The following is a 26,527-nucleotide window of genomic DNA, read 5'->3' as shown; positions in this document are numbered from 1 at the left end:
CTGTTGCCAAGGGCAGTTAATTTCACCTCTTTGATATCACTCACATATGCCCCCCTTTTCCTCTGACACTGCCACCACTATGGTGATGATCCCCATCAACTCAAGCATGGACTATTACAATAGCCTGCTAGTAGGTCTGCCTGCCTCAAATCTCTCCCCATTCTCCATTTAGCCAACAAAGTGATTTTCCTAAAGCACAAGACTAACTATGTCATTTCCCTATGTAATAAATTTCAGTGGCCCCTATCACTTTCAGGATCAACTACAAAATCCTTTGATGTTCAAAGCCCTTCAGAACCTACCCCACCTCCATCTTTCCAGTCTTCCTATACCTTATTTCCCCCTCACATACTCTTTGATCCAGTGACAATGGCCTTCTTGCTGTTCCATGAACAAAGCACTCTCTCTCTCTCAGCTCTGGGCATTTTCTCTGCCTCTCTCTCCTGAATCTGGAGTGCTCTCCCTCCTCATCTCCACCTCCTGGTTTCTCCACCTTACATCAAATGTCAAATAAAATCCTATCTTTTACAGTAAGCCTTTCCTAATCCCTCTTAATTCTAGTGCCTTCCCCTCTGTTAACTACTTCCTATTTATCTCATATAAATCTTATTTGTGCATATTTGTTTTCTTGTTCTCTCCCCCATTAGAATGTGAGCTTCTTGAGGGCAAGGATTGTCTTTTGCCTCTTTCTGTATCCCTAGTGCTTAGCACAGTACCTGGTATGTAATAAATACTTAATTACTGTTTATTGACTGACTAAAAGGAGAGGGACCTATCAGCAGGCAGATGTGTGAGGTCTGGTCAATATGGACCAAAGGCTCCTCCTACTATCAAGCAGCACCTTAGGCAAGGCTTTGAATGACTTCAACCAGTTTCCCCAGAAGAACAGCATATATACAAGTATATGCACACATCTTTGACCTTTGGGGGGGGGAGGGAGTGGCAGGCTTTGGGAAGGGGGAGGGTTTATTCTCTAGGTAATTTCAATTTTTTTTTAATAAGGAAAGAAATAAAAATCAATAAATCAACTCTTAGGACAAGTTTATCACAAAGCAGTCATTTCCATAATATTTCTCCACTAATCTCTCTATTAACAAGAAGTTAATTCAAGAGCTTATCTGATTCAAACAGATGAAAGTTTTTAGGACTAGGACTGCCACAATCTTAAAACTGCTTCACATAAAGAATGGGTTGTATCACTTACGCTGAAAAGTGCTAACAAAATTAGGTAGCAGAAGGCACGCTGCTCAAACCAAGAAACCACATTTTACATTATAAGTACATACTAAATTCAAGTCATCCTTGGAAATCTTCTAAAGATAACAAAATTATTCTTATAAAAGTTGATTCCTCGTAAATGAGCCCTAAATGCTGAAATCTATTACATCTATTTGGAAGCAAGAAGGAGCCTGCAAAACAACATGGAAAAAAGATGACAGTGTTATAAATCACTTACATCTTTACTCACTAATATTTCCCAATAAAACCAAATAGGAACACCTGTTTAAACGAAAAGAAATTAAATACCATGTCTAAAATATGCCTCACTGGTCCTGACCAAACAAATGGTTATAAAATAGGAGAGGTACATGAATTTACCAAATATACCTAATACTATGGAATTATCAAGAAGTGCCTCAAACTTCTAGAAATTGATAGTGAAATTATCTTTCACAACCACAGCTTTTGAGAAACTCTGTTTTAGCTAAACCTAAACCTAAAAATAATTGAGGCCCTAGTTCATACTAAATTAATATAAAAATCTAATCTGTGGTAACTGGTTTCAAGAGGGCCTGCTAAAGCTTACCTCAGGGGAACCTACTGCAGATATTGTCCCATTCACTTGTACAGTGTCCTTTCAGCTGCCTGCCAGTTGTCTCTGTGGAAGGGAAAGCCTGATGAGTCAGAGCCCTATGCCACACTCCTTTGGAGTTTGAGGATGCCTGTTTATTACTCCATAAAATGATCCAGGCAATAAAAGATCAGATGCTTTTGAATGCCACACAACATGAAGACGGCTTTTTCAGTACTCTCTCTCCCCTAAAGGCTAATACCAAATCTACAGATACTGAGTGCTGAAAAGCCTGTTGATACTCAATGTCAACACAATATAGCTACACTAACCCAAGAAAAACAAAGATTGGAATAGATCAAAGTCAGAAGGCAGTTACACTGATAAGGGAAAAATATGAAATGTATTAACTATTTAATGAAAGACTGCCAGATTGCCTTAAAATCTAGTGAGATGAAACTCCAAAGGATCAATCAACCAAAACTAAAAATGCGTTATCAACTAAATAAAGATACCTCAACACTTTCCAACACAAATGCTTTTTAAAAGATGCTATTAAGTACAGCATGCTCAAAATTGATCTATACCCCAACTCCAAATATGTGCTTATTCAATACATGTTTTCATGAGGGAAAGAAGAAGAGAAATTCTTTAGATTTTTAATTATATAAAAGAATGAACACTAATAGCAAAATCAAAAAAGAGGAATATCTGTGCCCCACAAAGGGAAGCATGCATGCATGCATGCACACAGAAGAAACAAATACTTTAGGATGAAACTAAGAAGGTTTAAGAATAAATATAAAGAAGAAATGTTGATATGTACTCAATGTTATTTGAAAAATCACCTTAACATCCTAAAATTATTCCTGACTAATAACTTTCTAATTCCAAGACCAAGACCATTTTAGATAGCCAATATTCAAGGTCACCTACACAGCTATCCAAATTATGATTTCTTTTAACTGCCAACTGGATAAGAATAAATTTTACTCTTTATAGTACATTTTATTTCAATGAACTTTAAGTATTAACCTTCAGGACAAGCATAATTAATGAAAAGAAAAATATCTACTTAACAAAGCTGATGCAGGTTTTTAATAAAATTAGACACAATTACATACCTCTGATTCCTTATCACTTAGAGATCCCAAGCTTCCAAAACTGTGATTAGAACTTTCGTTATTTGTTGAGGCCTGTTAAAGATAAGAAAAAAAACTTTAAGTTAAAAACTAGTTTAAAAAAAAAGAAGGCAAGAAAGCCTAATCATAGGTAAGCATAATGATAAGGGAAATGCGTTCAATTTGGCTATAAGTATTCAAATAATAAACTAAAAATAAAACTTCTATTAATATAAATCTTCAAGTACTATATAATTAATACTTTATTCTTCCTTTTCAAAGGAATGGGAACCATACTGCTGAATAGAAATGAAAAGAGAAACAAGTCATAAAAATCATTAAAAATGTCATATTAAACACGACAAAATAGTCTCATTCTCAAATTGGCATTATTTCACTTAAAATGTAAAAAACTGTATTTTGGAAAAGAACTTAAAAGAATGTCTACAAGTGTTGCTTTAAACCTAAAAGCTTTATTTAGGTAACAAGATGATACAGTCAATTCCTACTATAAACACATGAGCTGGGTTGTAAGTAGAATAGAAGAAAATGGAAATTATTCTCAGCCAGGATTCACTTATTTGTAAAGGTTAAAGCAGCAGATGAACCCCAAGACACAGCCCAGAAAAGAAGGTTTCAAAAAAGTATATAATGCTAGCAGATTCCAGGACCTCAGGTTAAAGCAGAAAGCATGAGTTAAGATCAAGGACAAGGGTCAGATCCCCTTAGAACAGCTACTAGAGACAAGATTGGAAAGCTGAACAGAACAGTAGAGTATTTATAAAATACACTCAATGAATACCTATTGAACAAATACATGTATACTTTAATCAAGGAGACAAGAAGACAGTAAGGCGAAATAGATTTTTAAAACTAATATAATTTCAACCCTGAGTTAGGGTAGCTCACTCTGGGAATCAAAAAGGACCTTCTTTCCTGGAGATTGAGGGGACACCAAGAAGATGAAAGGGGTAAGAAGAGTAAGTGAAAGTCAAACTGAATCTAAAGCAATTCAATCTGTGGTCATGTAGAAAAATAACCTCACTTTTAGACACCTCTTTCATTTATGCTTTTTGTCGGGGTGGGGGGGAGATTATCTGTTACTTGCCTAGTGCAAGAAGCCTGGTAGATAAAAGGATGGGACAGGGGACTAAGCTAAGGAAGTAAACTAGATAAATGACAATATTCTTTAAACTATACGTATCTTTGAAACCCCTCACCACTGGAATATTCTTGCTCACTCAGCACTGATTTATGTGGGCTGGCATTTTTAAAATGATGTTGAAAGAAAAATAAAAAAGATTTGATAATCAAGCTTTATAATGAAAGTTCCATAAGTGAACCAGTTGACGAATAACGCAATACCTTTTTACTTGAAAGATTCAAGGGATGACATCTAATTTGTATAATTCAGAATTTAGACTTATCCAAGTTAAGCTTGTCTATTTTCTTCACAATTTTGCAAAGTTCTATTATGACCCCTTAGCCTATATCTATAGATAGAACAGCTGTGATCTTTTTAGTCTGTGCTCAGATGAAAAGTACCTCCACCTCCTGATGATTTTAGTTTCTCTGCTCTGCACTTTCTCCATCTTCATTATGATATTTTAGAGGGTATGGCAAATGTCAATAAACCATGAAACTTTACACAAGGGTGGGACAATGTTTCATTTTGTTTCTGATCAGTTCTCTCCCAAAATCCTCCTCCAATGCCTCACTGTGGTATGGAGGCACCCCTGGGTTCTTGACACCATCATTTTTTTTAACTTCAAAAATATTTTATTTTTTCCCAATTACATGTAAAAACAATTTTAAATATTCATTTTAAAAAAAAACTTGGGAGTTCCAAATTCCCTCCCCCTTCTCTGAGATGGTAAACAATTTAATACAGGGCAAATATGCACAATCATGCAAAACATATTTCCATATTATGTCATGTTATAAAAGAAAACACAGACCAAAAAACACACAAAAAATTAAGTGAAAAATAGTATGCTTTGATCTTGTTATGCACCATCATAATGCATTTATGTAATAAAATTATCTTAGAAGGTCCCATCTCTTGATGGAATTCTATAAGCTCTAGTCTATAAGATCAATATCTTATCTTAACTTTGTATATACTCAGAGCAATATTACACATATATTAGAGGTGCTTAATTAATGTTTTTTTTTGGGGGGGGGGAATAGATAGCTAGATGGATAGAATGCCGGGCCTGGCGGCAGGAAGACTCATCTTCCTGAGTTCAAATCTGGCCTCAGACACTTAGTAGCTGTGTGACCCTGTTTGCCTTAGTTTCCTCATCTCATTTAGAGATGAATCCATGCTTGATCTCATTTTGCCAATCACTCTTCCCAAGGATATATCGTGTTCTTTCTTGTTCCCCATTTTTATCTATGGTATTCCCCCGTTCTAAATATCTTCCTTTCTAACCTCTACTTCTCAAGATCATACTCATTCTCTAAGATCCAGTTCCAAGTCCCATTACCTCCATGAAGCCTAGAGTGGTTTGTCTCTTTTCTAAAAATGTAAATCTCAACCACAGTTTAACATTTAATTTTTTTCCTGCAGTTCATATATATTGAGTGTGTCTTCCCAGATATATTCTTTGAGAAGGGTCCTTGACTTTAATATTATCTTTATGCCTAAAACCTAGCACAGCACAGCTCTACACAAATCGTACTCAATAATTACTGACTGATTAAACTGACTAAAAGTAGGAAAGGAACAAAAGCAAACTGAGATAGTAGCAATGTAATAGCACAGAGGAAAACAGGAGAATTCACTAAACCCAAGAAACATTAAGAATGCTTCATACTGCAAAGAAGCACCTTGATCCCAAGAACATTTCAATTACATGTGAATATGCTATTTTCAAGTCTTATCCACTAGAAGCTTCACTAAGTTGCTTCACAAGAGATGAGCATAAAATATAAAATAGTATCTCAAGAGCAAAGAGTATGTCATATCTATCAATACCTTCAATGTCTAGCAGAGTGCCTTAATATTTACTGAAATGAAATTAAAGAGATTGTTCCAAGAAATTAGTTAATACTTGTTGTTATATATTTGAATTAAGAGAGTCCTTGCTTTCAAAAAAGTTACAAGAAAATATAAAGCAAGCACAATAATAAAGCCAGACACAAAATCATTCTCATATATATTAACAGGTCGTAACTTCTTGCTACAAAATAAAGGGATCCTTTACAAACTACATTTAAATGATTCAATATAAATAAAAGTGTATTTATTAAAGCAACACTTGCCTTAGCTCCAACACTGCAACTTCCCGTGCTCCCAGTGCTTCCACTTACAACTCCTGTAAATCGAGCTTCCAATAATTCTTGCCTTCTTGGATCTAAGCTGTGAAGCTCATCCATTGCACCTATGGAAAATACATCCAGTGAGCTATGATTTGCCATTAATTAAATGAATGGTTCAAGTAAATGAAATACATACATACTAATCTTAAGAATGATATTATACAACAGCAACCCTCAGAAAATGGTATCTTGTCCTTCTATTACAAAAATGCTGCTTCTCTGAATTACTGTAGCACTTTTATGTGTCACTTATTTGGGTGTTTAATCACAAAATGCCTTGCCCTTCCATTATATGACTGTTTCAATTATGTGGATCTTCTTTCCCTAATTATACCTAAAGTATTAATGTCAACACCTTGTAAAAAGCCATCTCAGTGCCTAACAAAGGACTCTGCACACAGGTACTCAAAAGTTAGAATGAAAGAGAAGATGTTTCATGTTGAGAAGCCAAAGGTTCTTCAAATGTCATTCAACTGCCTTCAACTGTCATTTTAAGAACTGAATTATACAATTTTAAAAATCACACAAGATGTAGAAATTTAAAAAAAAACAATTTTAATTAAATTTTCTGAGAATCACTAGGGTGTGACTAAAAGTGGGAGAAACAGATAAAGTATTGTCCTGCAGATCTAGCTCACAACAAATTATTGGTCTATCTTCAAATAAGTTCTTGCTACTATTTGGCAATTCCTATATCCCTATTTTTTTTACTAACATCTGAAGAAAGCACCTTATTCTCACGTTAATTTCATATCAACTCCCCACATTATCTTTACTCACAATGTCTTATACATAGCAGACATTTAATAAATGCTTGTGGGATTGATTAGTTATTTTACAGAGCCTTCTTGACTTTTCAAGCACTTCATTCCACCCATAACCACTCAATTTACTCATACCTTCTACTTCAATAAGAGAAAGTTATTCTAGTTGAGCTATTGTATCTACCCTAATTCTCCACGAGTGTTACCTTCATGTTCATTCCCTTAAATCTCTGAACAACTGCTCCACTTGTGTCCTTGATCCCATGTCTAACTCCTGAGGGCTTTACTCCTATACTTGCACTGTCCCCATCTGGCATATCAGCTAGCCCCTCCAGTTTGGCCACTGCTTTCAAACACAGAGAAATCTTTCAACTTTGCAAAGATCTTAAATTTGGCCCTTCTGCTCCAACCAGCTTCCATGTTATTTGTCCCTTTCCTTCCACTTTGAAACTTGAAGCTAGTAGTGTGTACTATTTGTCATCAGACAGGACTCTGTGGAAAGCTCCCTCTTTTCTCCTTCTCTATATCTCCTAACTTCTTGATATCATCCACCTATACTCTCCTCTTTTAGTCTGTAATAAAGAGGTATCCCATATTCCCACCAACACAGCCATTCTACATAATAATAGCTAACAGTGACATATAGCTTTACAAATATTATTTTATTTGATCCTTACAAGAGGTAGATACCATTATTTGCAGATTTTGTTTTTGTGAATTCACCTACTCCCTAAACTTTATTTGTAAATCCCAAATCAATACTTGCAGAACTTTCATGTCATGCCCAGAGTGGTAAGAAATTTGAGTCACCCAAAATACATATTCCCAGCTAAGGTCGAACAATAAGATGCTCTCTCTTATGTCAGTTCTCACATTATAAACAAGTTTCCTTTTCCAGATCTATTTAGTGCAATGATTTTTGCATTTTTGGTGCTTTTTTGTTGGAGATTGTGCTGTATAAAATAGCCCTCAAGTATAGTGCTTAAGTGCTATCTGGTGTTTCTAAGTGTAAGAAGGCTATGATATACCTTACAGAGAAAATATATTTGATAAGCTTCATTCAAGAATGAGTTACATAGTGCTATTGGTTGTGAGTTCAATGTTAACAAATTGACAATACCGTACATCCAGAAAATGGAAGAAGAAATTGCTAATTTGTGTATAAGGCAAAGTCAATGTTGTGACCAGAGCTCAAAGGAATCTAACCCTGTGTTTCTCTTAGAAACAATGGTTCAGTATTTGTTAGTTCAGTGTTCAAGGTGACTTTATAGAACATAACTACCGTGAATTATGAAAACTGACTGTACTATTATCATCTCCATGTTACTGATGATGAAACTGAGGTAACAGAGGATGAGTGACTTGCCCAGGATCACACACTAATAAGTGTCAGAGTCCAGATTTGAACCCAAAAGACTAAATTGTTTCGTAGACTATTCTGTAGATTGTTTTAGCAGAATATTGGACTGAAACTTTTATTTCATCAGCGTAATTGCTCCCAGTATGGAAATTCCCTTCACTGTTACAGATCATCAACTCCTCCATAACTTAAAAGTTGTGTTGGGGCATTGAGACATTAATTGACTTATATTTGAACATACAACTAGTATCTATCAGAAGCATGGCTCAAACTCAGGTCTTCCCTACTTCTGGACCAGAGCTCTCTCCACTGTATCACTTGTACTCTAGATTCTATCCCCTCCAATCTTCTCCAGCAGATTGCTACCTCAATCATCCTCTTTATTTCTAATCTTCAATCTCTGCTTATCCACTGGCTTCATCCCTGCTGCCTACAAACATTACCTCCCATCCTTTAAAACAAAACAAAACCTTCACTAGACCCTTCAATTCCCTGAAGCCATCATCCTATCTCTCTTTTCTTTCTCAGGCATTCTACACCCCTTACTTCAACTTCTTATCCTCTCATTCCTCAATCTTTGCCAACTGCATTGATCTTTATCATTCAACTGAAAGTGATTTTTCCAAAGATGTAAATGATCTTTTACTTGTTAAATATCATGGCCTTTCCTCACAATGACCCACAGGCAACCAAAATTCAACATGTCCGCAATAGAACTTCTTATCTTTTCCTTCAAACCTACCCCTTTTCCAAAATTTCCTAATATTGTCAAGGGTACCATCATCCTTCTAGACATCCAAGTTCAAAACCTCAGCATAATCACTGACTCTCACCCACTCTCCATATATCCAAATCAGTTGCCAGATCTTGTCAATTCTACCTTTTAGAACATGTCTCTTTTAATAAGTCCTCTTTTCTCTGCTTACACAGCTTTTATCTCTATTAAACTATTAGAAAACCTCCTCATTGGTCTCACCCTCAAGTCTTTTCCCATTCCAATCAATCTTTTACACAGCCACCAAAGTGATCTCCTAAAATACACATATGACTAAGTCACACCCTACTTCAAAAAGTCCACTGGTTCCCTATTACCTCCCAAGTTTCAATATGAATCCCCGTCTTTGGCATGCAAAGCTCTTCACAGAATCAGACATGACTGAAACAAATGAACAATGAAACAATACATGCAAGGAAAGGAAGCAGAAGGAAAAGGTGGTGAATCAAAGGAAGTTTGTTTATAACAGGACAAGCAATTTATTCACCAGAGTGAATTGAGCAGGACGAGAATATGGCAGTGAAACTGTGTGTACCTAAAATGGTAATTGTGTATCGATATGTTCATATTGCTTCTCTGGCCAGAAAAGTCCAATACAGCGCATGTATTGCAATACAAGGCATATAAAAGCAATGGTAGTGGCAGTAAAGGACATCTCACCATTTTGCTCTTATAGCTTACCAAGAATCTACAAAAAATTTACCCTAACTGTGAATCAGTGTATGGAGAGAAAGTGTTTGTCAAGTGTATACAGAATAACTGAACAGAATGAATCCAAATATTCTATCACATAATATCTGTCAGTTTCATTTCACTGATTATCTGGCAGATTTTAGCTACCTTGTTTACCCAGCTGATACTCATATATACCAGCATATAACAAAACTGGATCAAAAAGATTTATGTGCTTCTCTGTCAGTAGGCCCAACAAAACAACAAATAACTAATTTCAAGGGATTGGGGGTGGAGGTGCTGAGGATTATGGAAAGATGAGAAAAAAAAAGGTGTGATCAGCATACTATAGCAGAAATCAACTATAATACATAGTATAATACAGTAGTATTACTTCCATTTTGTTACAATCTAGTCTCAGGTTAAGTGCATTTAAAAAAATCTGGTTTTGTTCCATAAAAGTCTCACTCCCTATCCTCCCTTTTTCCTTCCATATAAAAATACAGATATTTTCAGGATTTTTTTAGTAAAAATTTCCTTTTGTGAGTTAACACTTGTTTAAAGTCCTTCCTGCTATTCATGTCTGTTTCACAATACATTCACCATACTTGCTCTTCTGAGGCAGATTTCCAAAGTTTAGTTATGTCCAAGGCAAAAACTCAAATGCTCTTCAATTCAAAAAAAGTAAAATAAATACTGAATGTTAAAGAAAGATGAATTGAGCTCATGGACAAATCTTTTATTTAGAAGGATCTTCCCATTTTAAAAACTGACAAGACTGAAGTATAGCCCTACAGAAAATGCTGAAAATATACTTGTTTAATGATCCATCACAGATCCAAAGTAATAATTCATTTATCTATCTCTTAATTTTGTTAAGCCTAATCACTCCATGATAGTCACAGTATATTTTTATATTTAAACACATTATTAGAATTATAGAATCACACAGAGAATTGGAAGGGATTTCCATATATCACCTTGCAACCGCTACCCTTCCAAACATTAATCCTTTCTGTAACACCTGTCCAAAATAAGTCTCTAACTTAAAAACTTACAAAGATGAACAATCATACTACCTTCTAGGACAGCTCTAAGAATCAGGACGTTTTTTCTTTTGTTGAATGGAAAAATATGTTCCCTTAAATTAGGGCCATGTAATCCCTTCTTCTATATTTTAATCATTTGAATATGGCTATAATATCCTAATAGAGAACTTCTCACCACACCACCCATCTCCAGTCCTTTTACAAGCTATCATCCCTGACCCGGTTTCTAAAAATGTAATTTGTCAACATAATTAAAATGTAAGTTCCTTGAGAATAAGTATTATTTCACTCTTTGTATGTGTATCCCCAACACCTTGCACAGTACTTGGCATGTAATAGGCACTTAATGTTTGCTGCTTGATTGACAATTTTTAAATGTGATGCCCCACAACACTGGGTACAACATAACCTTAGTTCTGCAGTACACTAAAGTAGCCAAGTCTGAGACAGAGACGTATAGCATAAAGGGCTAGTCTTGGAGTCAGGAAGACCTGGGTTTGAGCCATGCCTCTGAAAGCTGTAAAACCAAAGATAAGTCAGTTAACATCTCAGTGCCTCCACACAACTCTAAGATATGAAGGAGTTGACAAGCTGCATCAGTCAAGGAATTTCCATACTGAGATTAGTTCCCCACACTGATGAACAAGTTGCTTGAAATCCACAGAACCCTTTAGTCATCTGAGCAATAATTTTATCTCTCTACTGACATTTCCTCATCAAGTATTTGTGCTTAACTCAAGCGTAAAACATTTGTTTATACTAAATTTGTTCATTTCAGTACACTGTTTCAGTGTGCAAAGATAAAAGTGGATCCCACTTTTATCATCCAAGATAGGAACTATCCCTCTCCACTTTGTACCATCTTCAACTTTGATAAGCATACCACCTAAACCTTCATTTAAATAATTGATTTAAATGTACTGAACAAAGTCAGGTCAAGAACACTAATGTGTGGCACTCTACTGGAGTACTTCCTCTAAGGTTGACATCAAATCATTAATCAACACTCCCTGGTTTCTGAATGTACACAATATTTAACATTTGTGTACAAATTTTCTCCCTCCAATAGAACATAAAGCTACTTGCTGGCAGGTATTTATGTTGTTTTCATCTTTGTAACCTCAGCAGCTAACAGTACACTTAAAAATTGCTTTCTGAAATGAATTAAATCATACTTAAATTTACTGAATTTTTATCAAAGAGGCATGGTCAAAAGCTACCTCAAAACCTGCACAGCTTTAGAGTTAAGACGTAAGGCCAATTCAGATATTTTTCTCTCCTTTTATAACTGCTTTACCCTCCTCATGGTCACCAAAGAAACTAGAGGAAAACAAACGACCTACCTAACATTCTTTCATTTTCAGAAAATTAAAAGCTGTTTAATGAAAGGCCAGTTTACAAAGAATATTTTATTAGTGCTATTCAAATCATGGTTGAAAAAAATAAATAGGTAAACAACTTATGAACAAACAAGAGATAGAGAGCATTGCGAGCTGTAAAATGGATAATTTTGATTACATTAAATTAAAAAGGTTTTGTACAAATAAAGACAATGTAGCCAAGATCAGAAGGAAAGTAGAAATTGGGGGGAAAATTTTATAGAGAGTGCCTCAGATAAAGATCTCGTTTCTCAAATAAATAAGGAACTTTGCTAACAAGCAGTTTTCTGATGAAGAAATCAAAACAATTTATAGTCATATAAAAAATGTTCTAAATCATTGATTAGAGAAATGCAAATTAAAACAACCTTGTGATACCATTTTATACCTATCAGATTGGTTAAAATTGAAGGGGAAAGTGACAAATGTTGGAGTGGATGTGGAAAAACTGGGACCTTAATTCATTGTTGGTGGATTGTGAGCTGATCCAACCACTGTGGAGAGCCATCTGGAATTATGCCCAAAGAGTTATTAAACTGTATCCTTTGACCCATCAATACCATTATTAGATTTCCAAAGATGATTAGGGAAAAAGGAAAAGAACCTATATGCTCTAAAATATTTACAGCAGCTCTCTTTGTGGTGGCAAAGAACTAGAAATTGCAGGGATGCCCGTCAATTGGGGAATGGCTAAACAAATTGTGGTATATGTTTATGATGGAATAACAAACTATTCTCATCTATAAAGAAATGAGCTCAATGATTTTAGAAAAACAAGAAAAGACTTGCACGAAATAATGAAGAGCAAAATGAACAGAACCAAGTAAACATTGTATATAGTAACCACAATACTGTTCTAAGAACAATCTTGAGTGACCAAGTCATTCTATTATAAATACCCAAATTAACTGCAAAGGTCCTATGAAGGAAGATATTGTTTGCATCCAGAGAAAGAATTCACACACACACACACTTGTGTCTAATGGTAGACATGGGATGAAGGAATGTGAAAAATATTACATGACAACTGTTGAACATTTAAAGGAATAGCAAGTTGTACATAATAGATCTGCAGTTTCAAGTGTAATCCTCTTTTTCTCCATTCTATTTTATTATGGAAATACTTGTTTTATTTCTTAAGTTCAGAATAAAAACAAAAGTCATGGTTGACCACACCACAACAAAATAATGTGATTAGTAAATTAAATGCACACGGCTGGAACAAAAGAATGGACTAGGAGTGACCAAAGATAATTTAATTCTACCCCCTATTATATGTAATTCACATTTGCCAAAAACAGTCAGTTACAAAAGTTCTTTCCTCACACCAACCAGGTGAGCTAGCTAGAGGAAATATCATCATCCCTACTTTAACAATGTGGGAATTGAGACCCAGAGAGCTAAAGTAATATAAGGTCCCAAGGTAGTACTTATAAAAGTCAGGACTAGAAATCAATTTAACAAAAATACATCATTTTCCCTATGATATCATTTAGTAACACTAATAAAAAATGTAGTGCTAATGCTATTTTCAATATTAAGCCACACAGGCAACTCTTGCCTGATCTATTAAAATAACCTCGTTTCTGCTTTTTAGCATCCCAGGGCCCACCATAAATACATACCAATTGTTTTCCCAGTCTCAAGTCTCTCCCCTCTCCAATTCACTCTCCAACACAGCTGCCAAAGTCATATTCCTAAAACACAGATATTGACCATGGTCTTCTCAAACTCTACTGGCTTTCTATGATCTCTAGAGTCAAACTCCTCTATTGACCATTTAAAGACCATCACGACCAGGTTCCAACCTACCTTTCCCAACTTTTTACACATTACTCCTCTTTAAGTTCTCGACAGTCTAAACCTACCATCTTGCTATTTACTTCTTATATACATTACATCTCCTGTTTCTATACCTTTGCACACCCCCTATATAGAATGCCTTCTCCCCCGCCCTTCACCCTCTGAAAATACTTAGTTTCATTCTAAGCTCAGCTCTCCTAAAGAAAACCTTTCTTGATCTAACCTTTCTCGATCTCCCAGCTGTTACGACCTCTTCTCAAATTACCTAGTATTTACTTTGATATCCCTTGAGGGCAAGGAATTTTATTTTGAGGGTGAGGGAGGTTATATATTCAGGAACAAGCATAGGGCTTAGCACATAGTGGGAGCTAAGTAAATACCTGCTGACTATCAAACAACTACCTTAAAGAAAAGTAGGCAAAAAGGTATCTTGATTACCGCTCATTTATGTAAAGGAAATGTGAGGATACTGAACATTATTTGTGTGAAAATAAGATTAAAATAAAGAGAAAATGGATAAGATTTTATTTGGACTTTTTATACACAGTTGAAACTCAAATCCTTATTAAATGAAAGTAAACAACAATTTGATCACTAAAAATTAAGCAGCTAGATTAGGGAACTGAAGTATCTGGTTGTATGACCAATGCTTCATAAAATCCTACAGTCGGACAAGACTTTGAGAAATTACCTAGTCCTAGAGTTTAATCTGTATTTAAAGAATGTTCCTAGGGACAGGTAGGTGGAGCAGTGGGTAAGAGCACCAGCCCTGAAGTCAGGAAGACCTGAGTTCAAATCTGGTCTCAGACCAAACACTTGACACTAACTGCGTGACCCTGGGCAAGTCACTTAACCCCAATTGCCTAAAAATTAAAAAAAAAAAAAAAAAAGAAACCATGTCCCTAAACAAGTGGTCATCAAGCCTTTCCTTCCAACTTCAAGATTTCCAATAATGAGAAACTCAATGACATCATCAAGCAGCATATTCCACTTCTAGAAAACTCTAATTATTTGGAAAATTTTCCTTATGATGAATAATAGTTCACATTTCTATAGCTCTCAGATATCAGGAAGTATTTTTTCGGCAAAACTGTAACATGATAAAGGACATACATCATTATCCTTTCTTTACACAAATAAACTAAGGCTCAGGTATGTGAAGTAACTTACTTAAAGTCACACAACTAATAAATTGCAGATCCAGGATTTTAAGCCAGGTTTTTTCAACAATAATAAGTCACAAAATAATAGAATTTTAGAGTTGGAAGGGACTTCAGCAGTCACCTAGTCCTATGCTCAATGAAGACGAGTCACCACAACAATTTATCTGACACCTTAAAGACCTCCAAAGAAAGGAAACCCATTTACTACTTTGTGAAGTAGCCCAGTTGTTACGTTTTTAGGAAAGTTGTTTGCCTTTTCACAATTTTCATACATTACTTCTGGTTCTGCCTGTTGGAGTCAAATAGAAAACACTTAATCCCCTTTCCTGGCAGCAATCCTTCAAATACTTGAACATAGCTATCAAATTCAGAGAAGGGAATCCCAAATGGTAAAGGGCCTTGAGGTCGTGCCATATCATATCAGCATCAGTTGAAGGAACTAGGGTTATTTAGCCTAGAGAAGAGCAGACTCACAGAGAACATGATGGCTGTGTATCTAAGCCTCAGTTTCCTTGAAATACAAAATGAAGGAACTGAACTAAAATGACCTTTAAACCCATTTCAGATCTAAACCAATGAGCCTATAATCCTAATCCTAAAAAATGATGAGAGAAAGGAGAATTAAATCCAGGGTTCTTTTTCCCTTTCAACTCCATGGTCCTTTCCATACATAAAACAAGAGATATAAAACAAACAAAAAAACCTAATTAGCTGCAATAAGCTACTTCTATTGTCAGACAACTTTAATCTTATTGAGAAGTAGCCTAGTATAAGAACACTTAACCTGGAGTCAAAAAACAATCAAGCTCAAATAAAACATTATTTATAAGCCACTGTTAGCTCTTATCATTATTACCATTACTTTAATCATGATACAAACCAAAATTGGTAAGGGAAATGGATTAATAACTTACTATAAAATTAACGTTCAATGGAGAAAACTGAATCCAAATTTTGAATCCAAATTTTAAACTTTAAGAAATTTAAAGAGGCATGGCACAGTAAATGAAGAGCTAGCCATGGAGTCCAGAAAAGCTAGGTTCAAGCATTTCTCTTGTTATTATTGAATCATTGGCAATACCCAAGTTTCATTAGCTAAATATAAACACCAAACGAAATTCAGATCTAATTCTACACTGCGTTAATGTAACTCTAAGCAAATACAAACTCCTCAGCTTGACATTTAAAGCAGGATGTCTCCTGCTTATCATTCTAGACTTATTCCACATTGTCCTCCTTTACACACTTTGTTTTCCAATCAAACTGGCCTATCTCCGCATTGTCTCAATCCTGCCTTAGCACAGACTAACCCTAGAATTCTTGACCTCTCAGAATCCCTTACAACTTTAAGGTTCTGGAAGCCTCTTCCTGAGGCCCTTGGTTAGTACCCTCTCTAGCCTGAAATTATCTTCTAATGATTTATACATTTGTATACTGCAATGCCAGGAAGAACGTAAGTTCATTGAAAGGAAAGGACTACTTTTCTTTTCCTTTTGTCTTTGTATTTCTAACACCTAGAACAATACTAGACATAGAGTAAGTTGTTAATAAACACTGGCTGAATTTAAAGGAATGGCTTCTCCTTCCTATCAATCTCTTGAAAAAGCTAACTGTACTCCCTGCCATCATTTCCGCTCCCCTCACTCCTCAACTGTCTACAATTTGACAGATGACTTCCATAAACTCAATTCAAACTGTTCTCTCCAAAGTTACTAATGATTTCCTAATTGCCAGATCTGATTGTCTTTTCTCAGCCCTAATCCTTCTCCTTTCTGCTACATTTGACACTGTTGACAACTACATACTCCTAGAGGCGCTCTCCTCTTTGGCCTTTTCATGGCACTACTTTCTCCTGGTTTTTCTCCTCTCTGATCTTTCCTTTGCTGAATCATTCTCAACAACACACTCCTCTTCCCTGTGTGTATTCCCCAAGGTTCTGTTCTGGGCCATCTCTGCTTCTGCCTCTCCCGCCTCGGCTGCCATGGGTTTAACTATCATATTTATGCAGACCTATACATCCAAGCCATAGTCTCTTCTCTAGGTCTCCCATCATCAATTGCTAACATACATTTCAAACTGGATATCCCAGAGAAATTTCAAACTCAACAGGTCCAAAACAGAACTGATTATTTTTCCCCAAACCCTCTCTTCTTCCAAATTTCCCTATTTCTCTCAAAGGCACTAACATAGATTAAGTAATCTTGACATTATCCTCGATTCCTCACTTACCCTTACTACTCTCCCTCCCCACCCCTATGCATGCAACCAATTGCCAAACCTTGCCTTTTTTGTAACCTCTTTAATATTTTTTTATGTTTTTAAAAAAATTTTTTTTAGAAATCTATCCTGCCCTACAGGAAAATTGAAGGGGAAGGGGATGAGAGAAGGGGAAGGGGAGACAGAAGGGAGGGCAGATTAGAGGAAAGGGTATTCAGAATGTATACCATCTTGGGGTGAGGGGAGGGACGAGATGGGGAGAAAATTTGGAACTCAAAATCTTGTGGAAAAGAATGTTGAAAACTAAAAATAAATAAAATTTGAAAAAAAATTTGACAACCCTCCTTGTACTCAATACCCCTACCCACAAATACAAAAAGAAAAATGCAACCTTTGTAACAAATTAAGCATAAGCAAGCCCAAAAAAAAGGATATATTTTGCCATTTCCAAAAATCTAGGTGTCATTCTAAAAATGTAGTCCATCACCCCTCTGGAAGTGCATGAGTAGCATACATTGTTGGTCTCCTAGAATCATGATTGGTCGTTGTGTCAGAAGCTTATGTCTTTCTTTCTTTCTTTCTTTCTTTTTTGCTCTTTTTTGCAATCAGGGTTAAGTGACTTGCCCAGGGTCACACAGCTGGTAAGTGTCAAGTGTCTGAGGTCATATTTGAACTCAGGTCTTCCTGACTCCAAGGCCGGAGATCTATCCATTGGGTCACCTAGCTGCCCCAGAAGCTTACTTCTTTCAAAGCTATTTTTGTTACAATGTCATCACTTTGTAACTTGTTCTGATTCTGTTCATTTCACCCTGTATTACTTATAGTCTTCCTGGGTTTCTCTGATGTAATTTCTTTAGTTGTTTCTTACAGAGTAATATTTGTTACAACCACAATTTGCTCATCCATTCCCCAATTAATGGGCAACCCTTTTCTTTTTCAGATCTTTGGGAAAATCAAAAAAGTGCTTCTATAAATAATTTTTTTGTACACCAGGATCTTTTCCCTCTTTCTGATCCCTTAGATTATACTTCTAATTCAATTTATAGACATTTCAAGGTACAGATGGTTAAAGTATCCTATCCAAGGTCACAGAGCGTCCAATATTAGTTTCTTATTTCCTATGCTAGATCACAGGCTCCTTTAGAATACAGCCTGTGTTTTGCTTTCTTATGTACTCATATAACACCAAGCAAAAAACTGAATGTCAGCTACATGAATAAATTTGAAAAGCTATGTTTCGCATATATTAGTCAGTTTGTAGGAGAAATAGAAGAGGTCACCACTCAAATAAGGAAACAAAAAAATCCAACAATGATTAATTTTTGGCACTAATAAATTTTAGAAGAGCTGGGTTCAGAATCCACAGAAGAAATGCCCACATCAATAAAATTATACCTCCTTGAAGTACAGTAAAGTAATTGAAACCTAAATAAAATCAAACATACTTACAGGCACCACTATTCTTCTCTACTTGGAAATCTTCAATGGCTCCCTTGGCCTACAGAATTGTGCTAACTCTTCTGCCTAACATTCAAAGACCTCTGATTTTGCATCACCTTATCTTCCGAGCCTCATTTCACACCACTCATCTCCCCATAATCTATGCTCTAGCACAGCACTCCTTAAACTTGTGAGTCACAAACCCCACAGTTCAAGAAGCTCTGAAGGGGTCACCAGTGGAAAATGTTTAAGAAGTCCTGCTCCAGCCAAACCATTCTTTAACTTTGCTCATTTCATAAATGCCTTCCCTTCCTCTCCTTTTCAATCAAAGTTTATTAAGCACCCACTATGTGCCTGGTGCTGTGCTAAGGGCTAGAGACACAAAAGTAGACAAAAGATAGCCCCTGCCCTCATGGAGCTTCAAATCTAATCTTTTGCCTACTAAGTTGCACTCTGTTAAGTCCAGTTCAAAAAATAACTCCACAGGAAAAGTCTTCCCTGTTCCCCGAGACAGTAACATCCATTCTCCCCACACAAAGCACTTTGTTTTGCACTTCTTCAGTACTTAAATATTTCTAAGTCCTGTTTAGACTGTAAAAGCTACTGAAGTCATCCTTAAAACTTTCCATTTCCCCTAGAACCTCACACAGTACACTATTTTGTTTGTCAAGAACCGTGATTACATTCATGAATAAAACTCCAGATGAGGAAAATTCTCTTCATCAGTGAAGGCAGGCAACTGTTCTGCAAAGCAACATACAGTCTTATGAAAGACATCAAGAGATCAGATGATTGGCTCAGAGTCACAAAGCCAAGTATGCGTTACAGGTTGGACTCCCAGGTCTTCCTGACATTGAGGCCTATTCCCGATACAGTATGGTCTCCCTGCTACTCAGACTACACTTAGTATTGTGGTTAACTTTTGTTAAATTGCATTTGTTGTGAGAGAAAAACTTAGCGGAATTAATGACAAATCAATCAATATTTTAAAGGAAATATTGTCACTCTACTTTTGAATATATTCAGTATCAAGAATTAGACTAACAAAATACTGACAAAAGCTGACTAGTCTCCTTATGGAAAATTAATTAATGATGTGTAATTAGCATGTCAATTATAAGTCAATAGTGCTTCTCAAGTACTTGAGAGTACTTAATAATCAATTTGTTCCTTAGTTTTAAAACTTTTTTTAAAAATTTATTGCATCTGTGTATTGACTTTTTCTTAGTCACTATAAAGGGTAATTTCAATTCAGTTCCAGTTAAAACAAATTCTTAATTAGCAGAGTCCAAATTAATTAGGCTTGATTATATGACTCTTTTCTACCAAAGTTACATTTATAACTCATCTTTCCTAGAAGAAAAGATGAATGAACTAACAAGGAAGCCCGGTCTTTATAATACAGTTTTAAGGAATAAGGTCTTGAAATTTTAGATTACTTTATAAAATTCAAAACATTATATAAATGTCAGCTTTTACTATCATCTATCTAAGAAGTTTGCCAAAATTCCCTCGAGAACCTCCTAGTCTGCAATAAAAGCAAAGAACCATGCAAATATATGTTCCTGGCATGGCTTTCATACCATTGAAACAACCAATTCATTTTGAATACCAACCAATATATATAGAAAATCACTCATGTTAACTTTGTCTGTAATCCTTTAGAATGTAAAGTAATATATATTCTAATCCAGAAGTGAGAGATTTAAGAGCAGACTGAACAACAATCAGTTACATGAAACTTGTGAGGCTAGAACTCAGGATCACTAGTTTATATCATCCAGGTTACTAACTCTTATGTAAAAAATATATATTTTGTTTGTGAGCAGGGGGAATGAACAGGGAAGGAAAATATTTTCCATAGTTAGAAATGAATACGCCCAGATTTGTCCAATGAGATCAAGTACATAAAGTGCTTTGGCAAAAATCTTAAAGCATTACATAAATGTGACTTATCCTTATTGCCATAAAACTTATATATCAAAAATAATTTTCATTTTCTACCCCATTTACAGCATCAATGTTTATATGCTTTCGTGAAATATAATTAACACAGATCATTTTGGCCCAAGCTACATTTCTATAGTATCCCCAACTGGAAGTATAATCACCTTAACTTCCCAATATCTGACAGGAAGCATGCCACCTTGGTGTATATTTTTTAGATCTGAAGGTGTTTAAATCTGGCACATCCACACAGTGCCAAGCCCATAGCAGGTGCTTACATATCTCACTGATGTCTAATCCTATCCAAGTATCTTATATTTTACCACACATGAGAAGACTATTTTTCATCCAAACCTAGCCTGTCCATCAGTGTAGGGCAAAGAAAGTTAGGGAGATTAATTAGTGAAGTCAACAGAGAAACATTTAGTGCTCAACACTAACTTTCTATTATCATCATCATCATTATTATTAATAGTTAGCATTTATATAATACCTTATGGTTTGCAAAGCACTCTACATGGTATCTCATTTGACCCTCACAACTACTATGAGTTACAAATTATTAATTGCATTTTATAAATGACAAAACCAAGGCTGACAGGTTAAGTGACATGTCCAGGTCACAGAGCTATTAAGTGTCTTAGGCAGGATCTGAACGCAGATCTTCCTTACTTCTAGTTGAATTCTCTATCCACTATATGCCACCTAGCTGCCCATAAGTTAGTCAATTTTCCTTAAAAAAAGAAAAACTCTACATAAAAGTGGTTGTAAAATCTAAAAATTGAGTTGGAATGAACCCCAAAACATAATAATTACATCCTAATAATTTTAGTGTTTTTAGGTTTACAAAGCACTTAAAATACATATTTCATTGCAGCCTTCCAAAAACACTGACATAATTCACTTATTGGTATCATTCACCTTATTTTACAAATGTTTTATACTTTACATTTACAGGCTCAAGGAAATTAATTGATTTGCCTATGGATATCCAACTGGTTCAGTGTCAGAGGAGGGATGCGAAATCTCTCATCTATATTAGCTATCATATCTATTCTCTCTCCTTGTTCCATTAAGCCTCAGCATCAAGGCTTATTTTCTCCTACACATAATTCACAAATACTTTCTGTGGAGTTTGTGATCTATTTCAGTTCGGAAAAAGTAAGAAAAGGTGAGGATGATGGAAGACATAATTCACCACAACCTGGTGAGTCGACCAGCTAGGAGAATCCTTCTTTTAAAGCATTTGCCCTTGCCCTTTCCCAGAAACACTGTGTCATGTAATCTCATATTCCCAGTAGCAAGTAACCTTCCCCCCAAAAAGAAATTTAAATTGCAATATAAAGATATTTTACTGAAGCAGATAGCACCCAAGAAATTCCCAATTATTGCAAAAGGAACTCTGTCTATGACCTAACCCTCACATAAGAAATAGAGACTTTGTAGACCATCAGATCTCATGGCCTCCTAATGTTAACTTTTTCATTTCCTTTCACAGCACTATCACTAATGTATTCTCTCAACTGTGATCACAAGCATACAAATATTCATGTTACTTCTAAACTTTAAAACTTCTGTTCCCAGCCTTCATTGCAAGATTATGCTAAATATATTATTGTTCAATACACCCAAATGACTTAAATAGGAGGAAAGTATGAAAGACATGCCTGTCAAATAAAAAAAAAGGAAAAATCACTTTTAAAGAGAAAAAATAAACCACTCCCACATTTGAACAATAAAAATTCCCAAAAATGGGAAGTCAATTTATTTTTAAAAGACTAGAAATTAAATAGCATAGAAGAAAATAAGCAACAGAGTGACAAAGGAAAATTATTTTCTTAAATGAGATTTTTTTCTAAATAATAAGCAGAAGTGAAGACATTTATTTTCTTTTCCCTCTTCCCATAACCCTAAAATTAATATTCTAGGAATGGCTAATCATTTTAAAACCAAATTATGTACCAACTAATTGAATACAGTCAGATCACACTTCCTATTTCTCCATTGATTATTCATTGTTAAGTCCCTGTGCTTAGATCCCCCCCCATCTGTAATATAGATATATTACAATAATTTGGAGGTATGTATTTATAAGGACCTTTCTGATCCTTAAAGAAGAGGAACTACATAAATACATTATAAAGAAATTTTCTGTTTAGCAACAACTCTGCTCTTAAGTTTCTATCTTTTTCTAAAATTCCTCTTCTTTTTGATATCACTAGGGATATTTGCATGAAAATAGTATCACTGCTACTTTAAAAAACAGAGTTTATCTCTTCTTACTATTTACGTATAGTTTCAAGGCAAGGAACAATAAGCAATACGCGACTGTGTATTGTCTACATCTTCCAGTCAAACTAGGCGTGCATTTGTTTGGAAGGAGGAGTTAATCTCATGCAACCCCAAGTTTTTTCCACACTTGAAGGGGCCTCAGATCCAAGGTGGTTCAATAAGTCTGTGAGTTCAGTTAAACTATATAAGGTCCCTGGGAAGACTGAGGCCCAAAATGAAAGAGGATGCTTGATTCTCTAGCAACCCCAAATGCTTTCCCTTAGTAAGTCAGAAGACTTGGGCACAAATGTCAGCTCTGCTGTTTTAGACCTGTGTGACCTTAGGCAAGCCACTTAACCTCTAAGATTTCCTCATCAGTAAAATGAGTAAATGAGACATTACTTCTAAAGTTCATGCCAACTCTAAATATGTGATCCTATGTGGTCTAGAATGTTGTCTACGTAAGCCTGATTCTTCCCTTCTCAAACCTTCATCAAAGTTCCAGATTATTTTCATAAGATTTTTGAACAGATGAGAAAGTAGGCTAAGTCAACGTGTATTGATATTTCTCCACTTTTTTTGTTACAGATGTTTTCCTCCACAATGCTGACATAAGCAAATATGCAGGACACACTGAGGCACATCCTAATGTTGGTGAAAATTCTGTATTTTGCATTCTATTTTAAAAGTTTGTATTTAAGGAGCACAATGGATGGAGCTGCAGCCTTGGAGTTGGGAGGACCTGAGTTCAAATCCAGTCCCAGACCAGATATTTGACACTTACTGGCTGTGGGACCCTAGGCAAATCACTTAACCCCAATTGCCTCACAAAAAAAAAAAAGTTTGTATTTAAGCATAGGTGTTAATTTTAAAATTAAATTTAGTTAAGTTTTATTTTCTTTAGTTTGTGTGATGAGTAAAAATGTCTTTATACCCTCAAATTCAATAAATGTTCTCCTTCAAAAAAAAAAAAAAGAAAAAAGAATATTTCCCAGGGAACATAACCTAATGAAATATATTATGCACATTTGTGGTGTTTGGTATCTTCTCTCTCTTTTGGGGGGGGGGCAATTGGGGTTAAGTGACTTGCCTAGGGTCACACAGCTAGTAACTGTCAAATGTTTGGTCTGGGGCCGAATTTGAACTCAGGTCCTCCTGACTTCAGGGCAAGTGCTCTATCCACTACACCACCTAGCTGCCCCAGTAACTTCTAGTTTTTCAGACACCTTCAGAATCCTTAAAACTGTTATCTATTTGGTTTGATCCAACGCTTTTTCCATCTTTTTCTTCAGAATCATTTCCAATTTCTTATATAGCAGTTTTTGAAATGTGATATTAAAATCCAAGTTTAGTAGTTCCTCTGTTTGTGACAGTACATAAATTTTTACAATTCTTTCTATTTTCCATCTATTTATTGTCCTAATTACATTCTTACATTCCCTTGGAATGCCTTTGCTTAGACCATTTGTTAAGCCTAAGCTCTCTTTAAATTTATTTTTCCCTCTAATACTTTTCACTGAGCTGAGGTGAAATTGTTCTATTCATATTAGTCTATAATATTGACTAGTAAGACATTTGATTTGGGAGAATAAAATGGCTTACCTCCAACAAGACTGATGTTAAAATCACCATAAAAGATTACTTGAAAGACATAAAAATAAAATAACTTTGACTACCCTCTGATCATTAGTATCAATTAACTGATCAATTAAATGATTAATTGAATCATTAATATTAATATCAAGAAGCATAAAACAGGTAAAGAGATGCTTGCCACAGACATGGGAGATATCCAATGCAGAATCAAAATCAAAAAGGGATTTCTTATAGATGGTGAAGACTTCTAGATGTTCTTGCTTAAATGTGACATCTTGCAGATACATCAAAACCCAGAACCCTATAGAATCTCCTCTGTAAAATCCATAATCATGCAAAAGAGTTCAGACTAATTATTCATCAAGGGAAAATTAAGTGGATAAAGAATACCTATTATCTAGATTATGATAAGCAGGTAAATGGGCAATCTATACAGCATATCCTTCAAAATATATATCTTAGACAGATACTGCAAATGGAAAAGGAAGAGAGAGGATATGCTGCCTTTGAGAAATTGCATAGTTTTTGTTATTTTTTAATGACTCCAAACTTCTCCCTGGAAGAAAGTCCCATCTTTTTTTTTTTTTTAAATATAACACCAATGTTCTTGCAATGAGATAATATGGTTTTGAGTCAGTCTCCAAAGAAGTTAAGTCAAGTAAAGCATAAAGGGCAAAGGAGAAATATATGCTGAGAGTAAGGAGGCTTCAATATGTTATAAATGAGGAATTTCACAAGAGAAGCTGAATAAAAGATGTCAGAGAAATCTATAAATGTCTGTATTCCTAGACTGTTAGGGGGCACAAAGCACAGAGTCACACTTGAAGTCAGGAAGACCCAAATTCACATACACTTTCTACACTTATTTATATAACCCTGAATAAGTCAGCTTCAATTTCTTCCTATACAAAAATTGGGGATAATAATAGCACTTAGCTCATAGGACTGTAGCGAAGATCAATTGAGATAAGATGCTAAGTGCTTTTGCAAGCCTTAAAGTAATTATATGCTGACTATTATTATTCTCTAATAAAGTAATATTTAATAAAACATTTTCTTATTCAAAACGGAAGAATTATGATGGTTCAGATTATACCAGACCCCAGAAGCTACAACAATCTGCCATTACCAAACCCAAGAATCACACATTGGAAGCATGAAAAATTGTATAAGCCTTGTTCATCTGTGTCAAAGCGAGTTCTTCATTCACCTAAAAGTAAATAGTTCAGGTTGCTTTTCCACAGCATAAGCCTATTTAAACTGCTGCAGGAAAGATTTACCCTCTAATTCAAAGTCCCATCTCAATTTAACACAATTCTCAATGAAACAACTAGCTTCACAGGAAGGGTCACAGATAATTATTTTGCCACTTTATTTTTTTTTAAGGCTAAAATGACTTAAGGAAAATTCTACCTAACAAAATCCTCTGGTCCTAAATAGGCACAGTTTGATAGGCTCAAACACAGACAACATGGAGAAATAATTACTATAGCTCCATTCACATAGAAACTATTCTAAACAATGTGCTAGAAAAATTGGGCACTGCCTTTTGACTGAGTCCAAGCTTTACAGAACAAATCCTTTTACTAAGGGGATTTGTTCTGTGAAGTTTAGATTCAGTCAAAGGGCTGCACTTGAGGACCTAGAGGGCCACGTGAGGGCTCAAGGCTACAGGTTCCCTACCCCTGTGCTAGATTATATTATAATACAAGTTACCTTAGTCACTTAAAACAGGAACATTTCCCGCCAATATGTTTCATATTTCTAGAAACTTCTTTTTCTAGGAAACATAAATCACTTGTCTGATAAAACAGACATTTTTTCTTAGGATTTAAGATGCTATTTTTATGCATT

The 26,527-nt window shown here is 35.3% G+C and overlaps 1 protein-coding gene across 1 annotated transcript in view; it reads right to left on the bottom strand.

The window, feature by feature from the left end:
• Nucleotides 1-26,527, bottom strand: part of TLK1 (tousled like kinase 1) — a 157,711-nt gene that overhangs the window by 91,281 nt on the left and 39,903 nt on the right. The window contains exons 2-3 of the mRNA XM_027865956.1: nucleotides 6,181-6,299; nucleotides 2,917-2,988 (exon numbers count right to left, since the gene is read on the bottom strand). Of these exons, the coding sequence (XP_027721757.1) occupies nucleotides 2,917-2,988; nucleotides 6,181-6,299 (191 nt within the window). The remainder of the gene's footprint in view (nucleotides 1-2,916; nucleotides 2,989-6,180; nucleotides 6,300-26,527) is intronic.

The sequence above is a fragment of the Vombatus ursinus genome, unplaced genomic scaffold (assembly GCF_900497805.2).
Source record: "Vombatus ursinus unplaced genomic scaffold, bare-nosed wombat genome assembly UNPS02014779.1, whole genome shotgun sequence".
NCBI lineage: Eukaryota > Metazoa > Chordata > Mammalia > Diprotodontia > Vombatidae > Vombatus > Vombatus ursinus.
The sequence above is the reverse complement of the archived record's forward strand: the minus strand, read 5'-3'. Positions and strand labels throughout refer to the sequence as shown.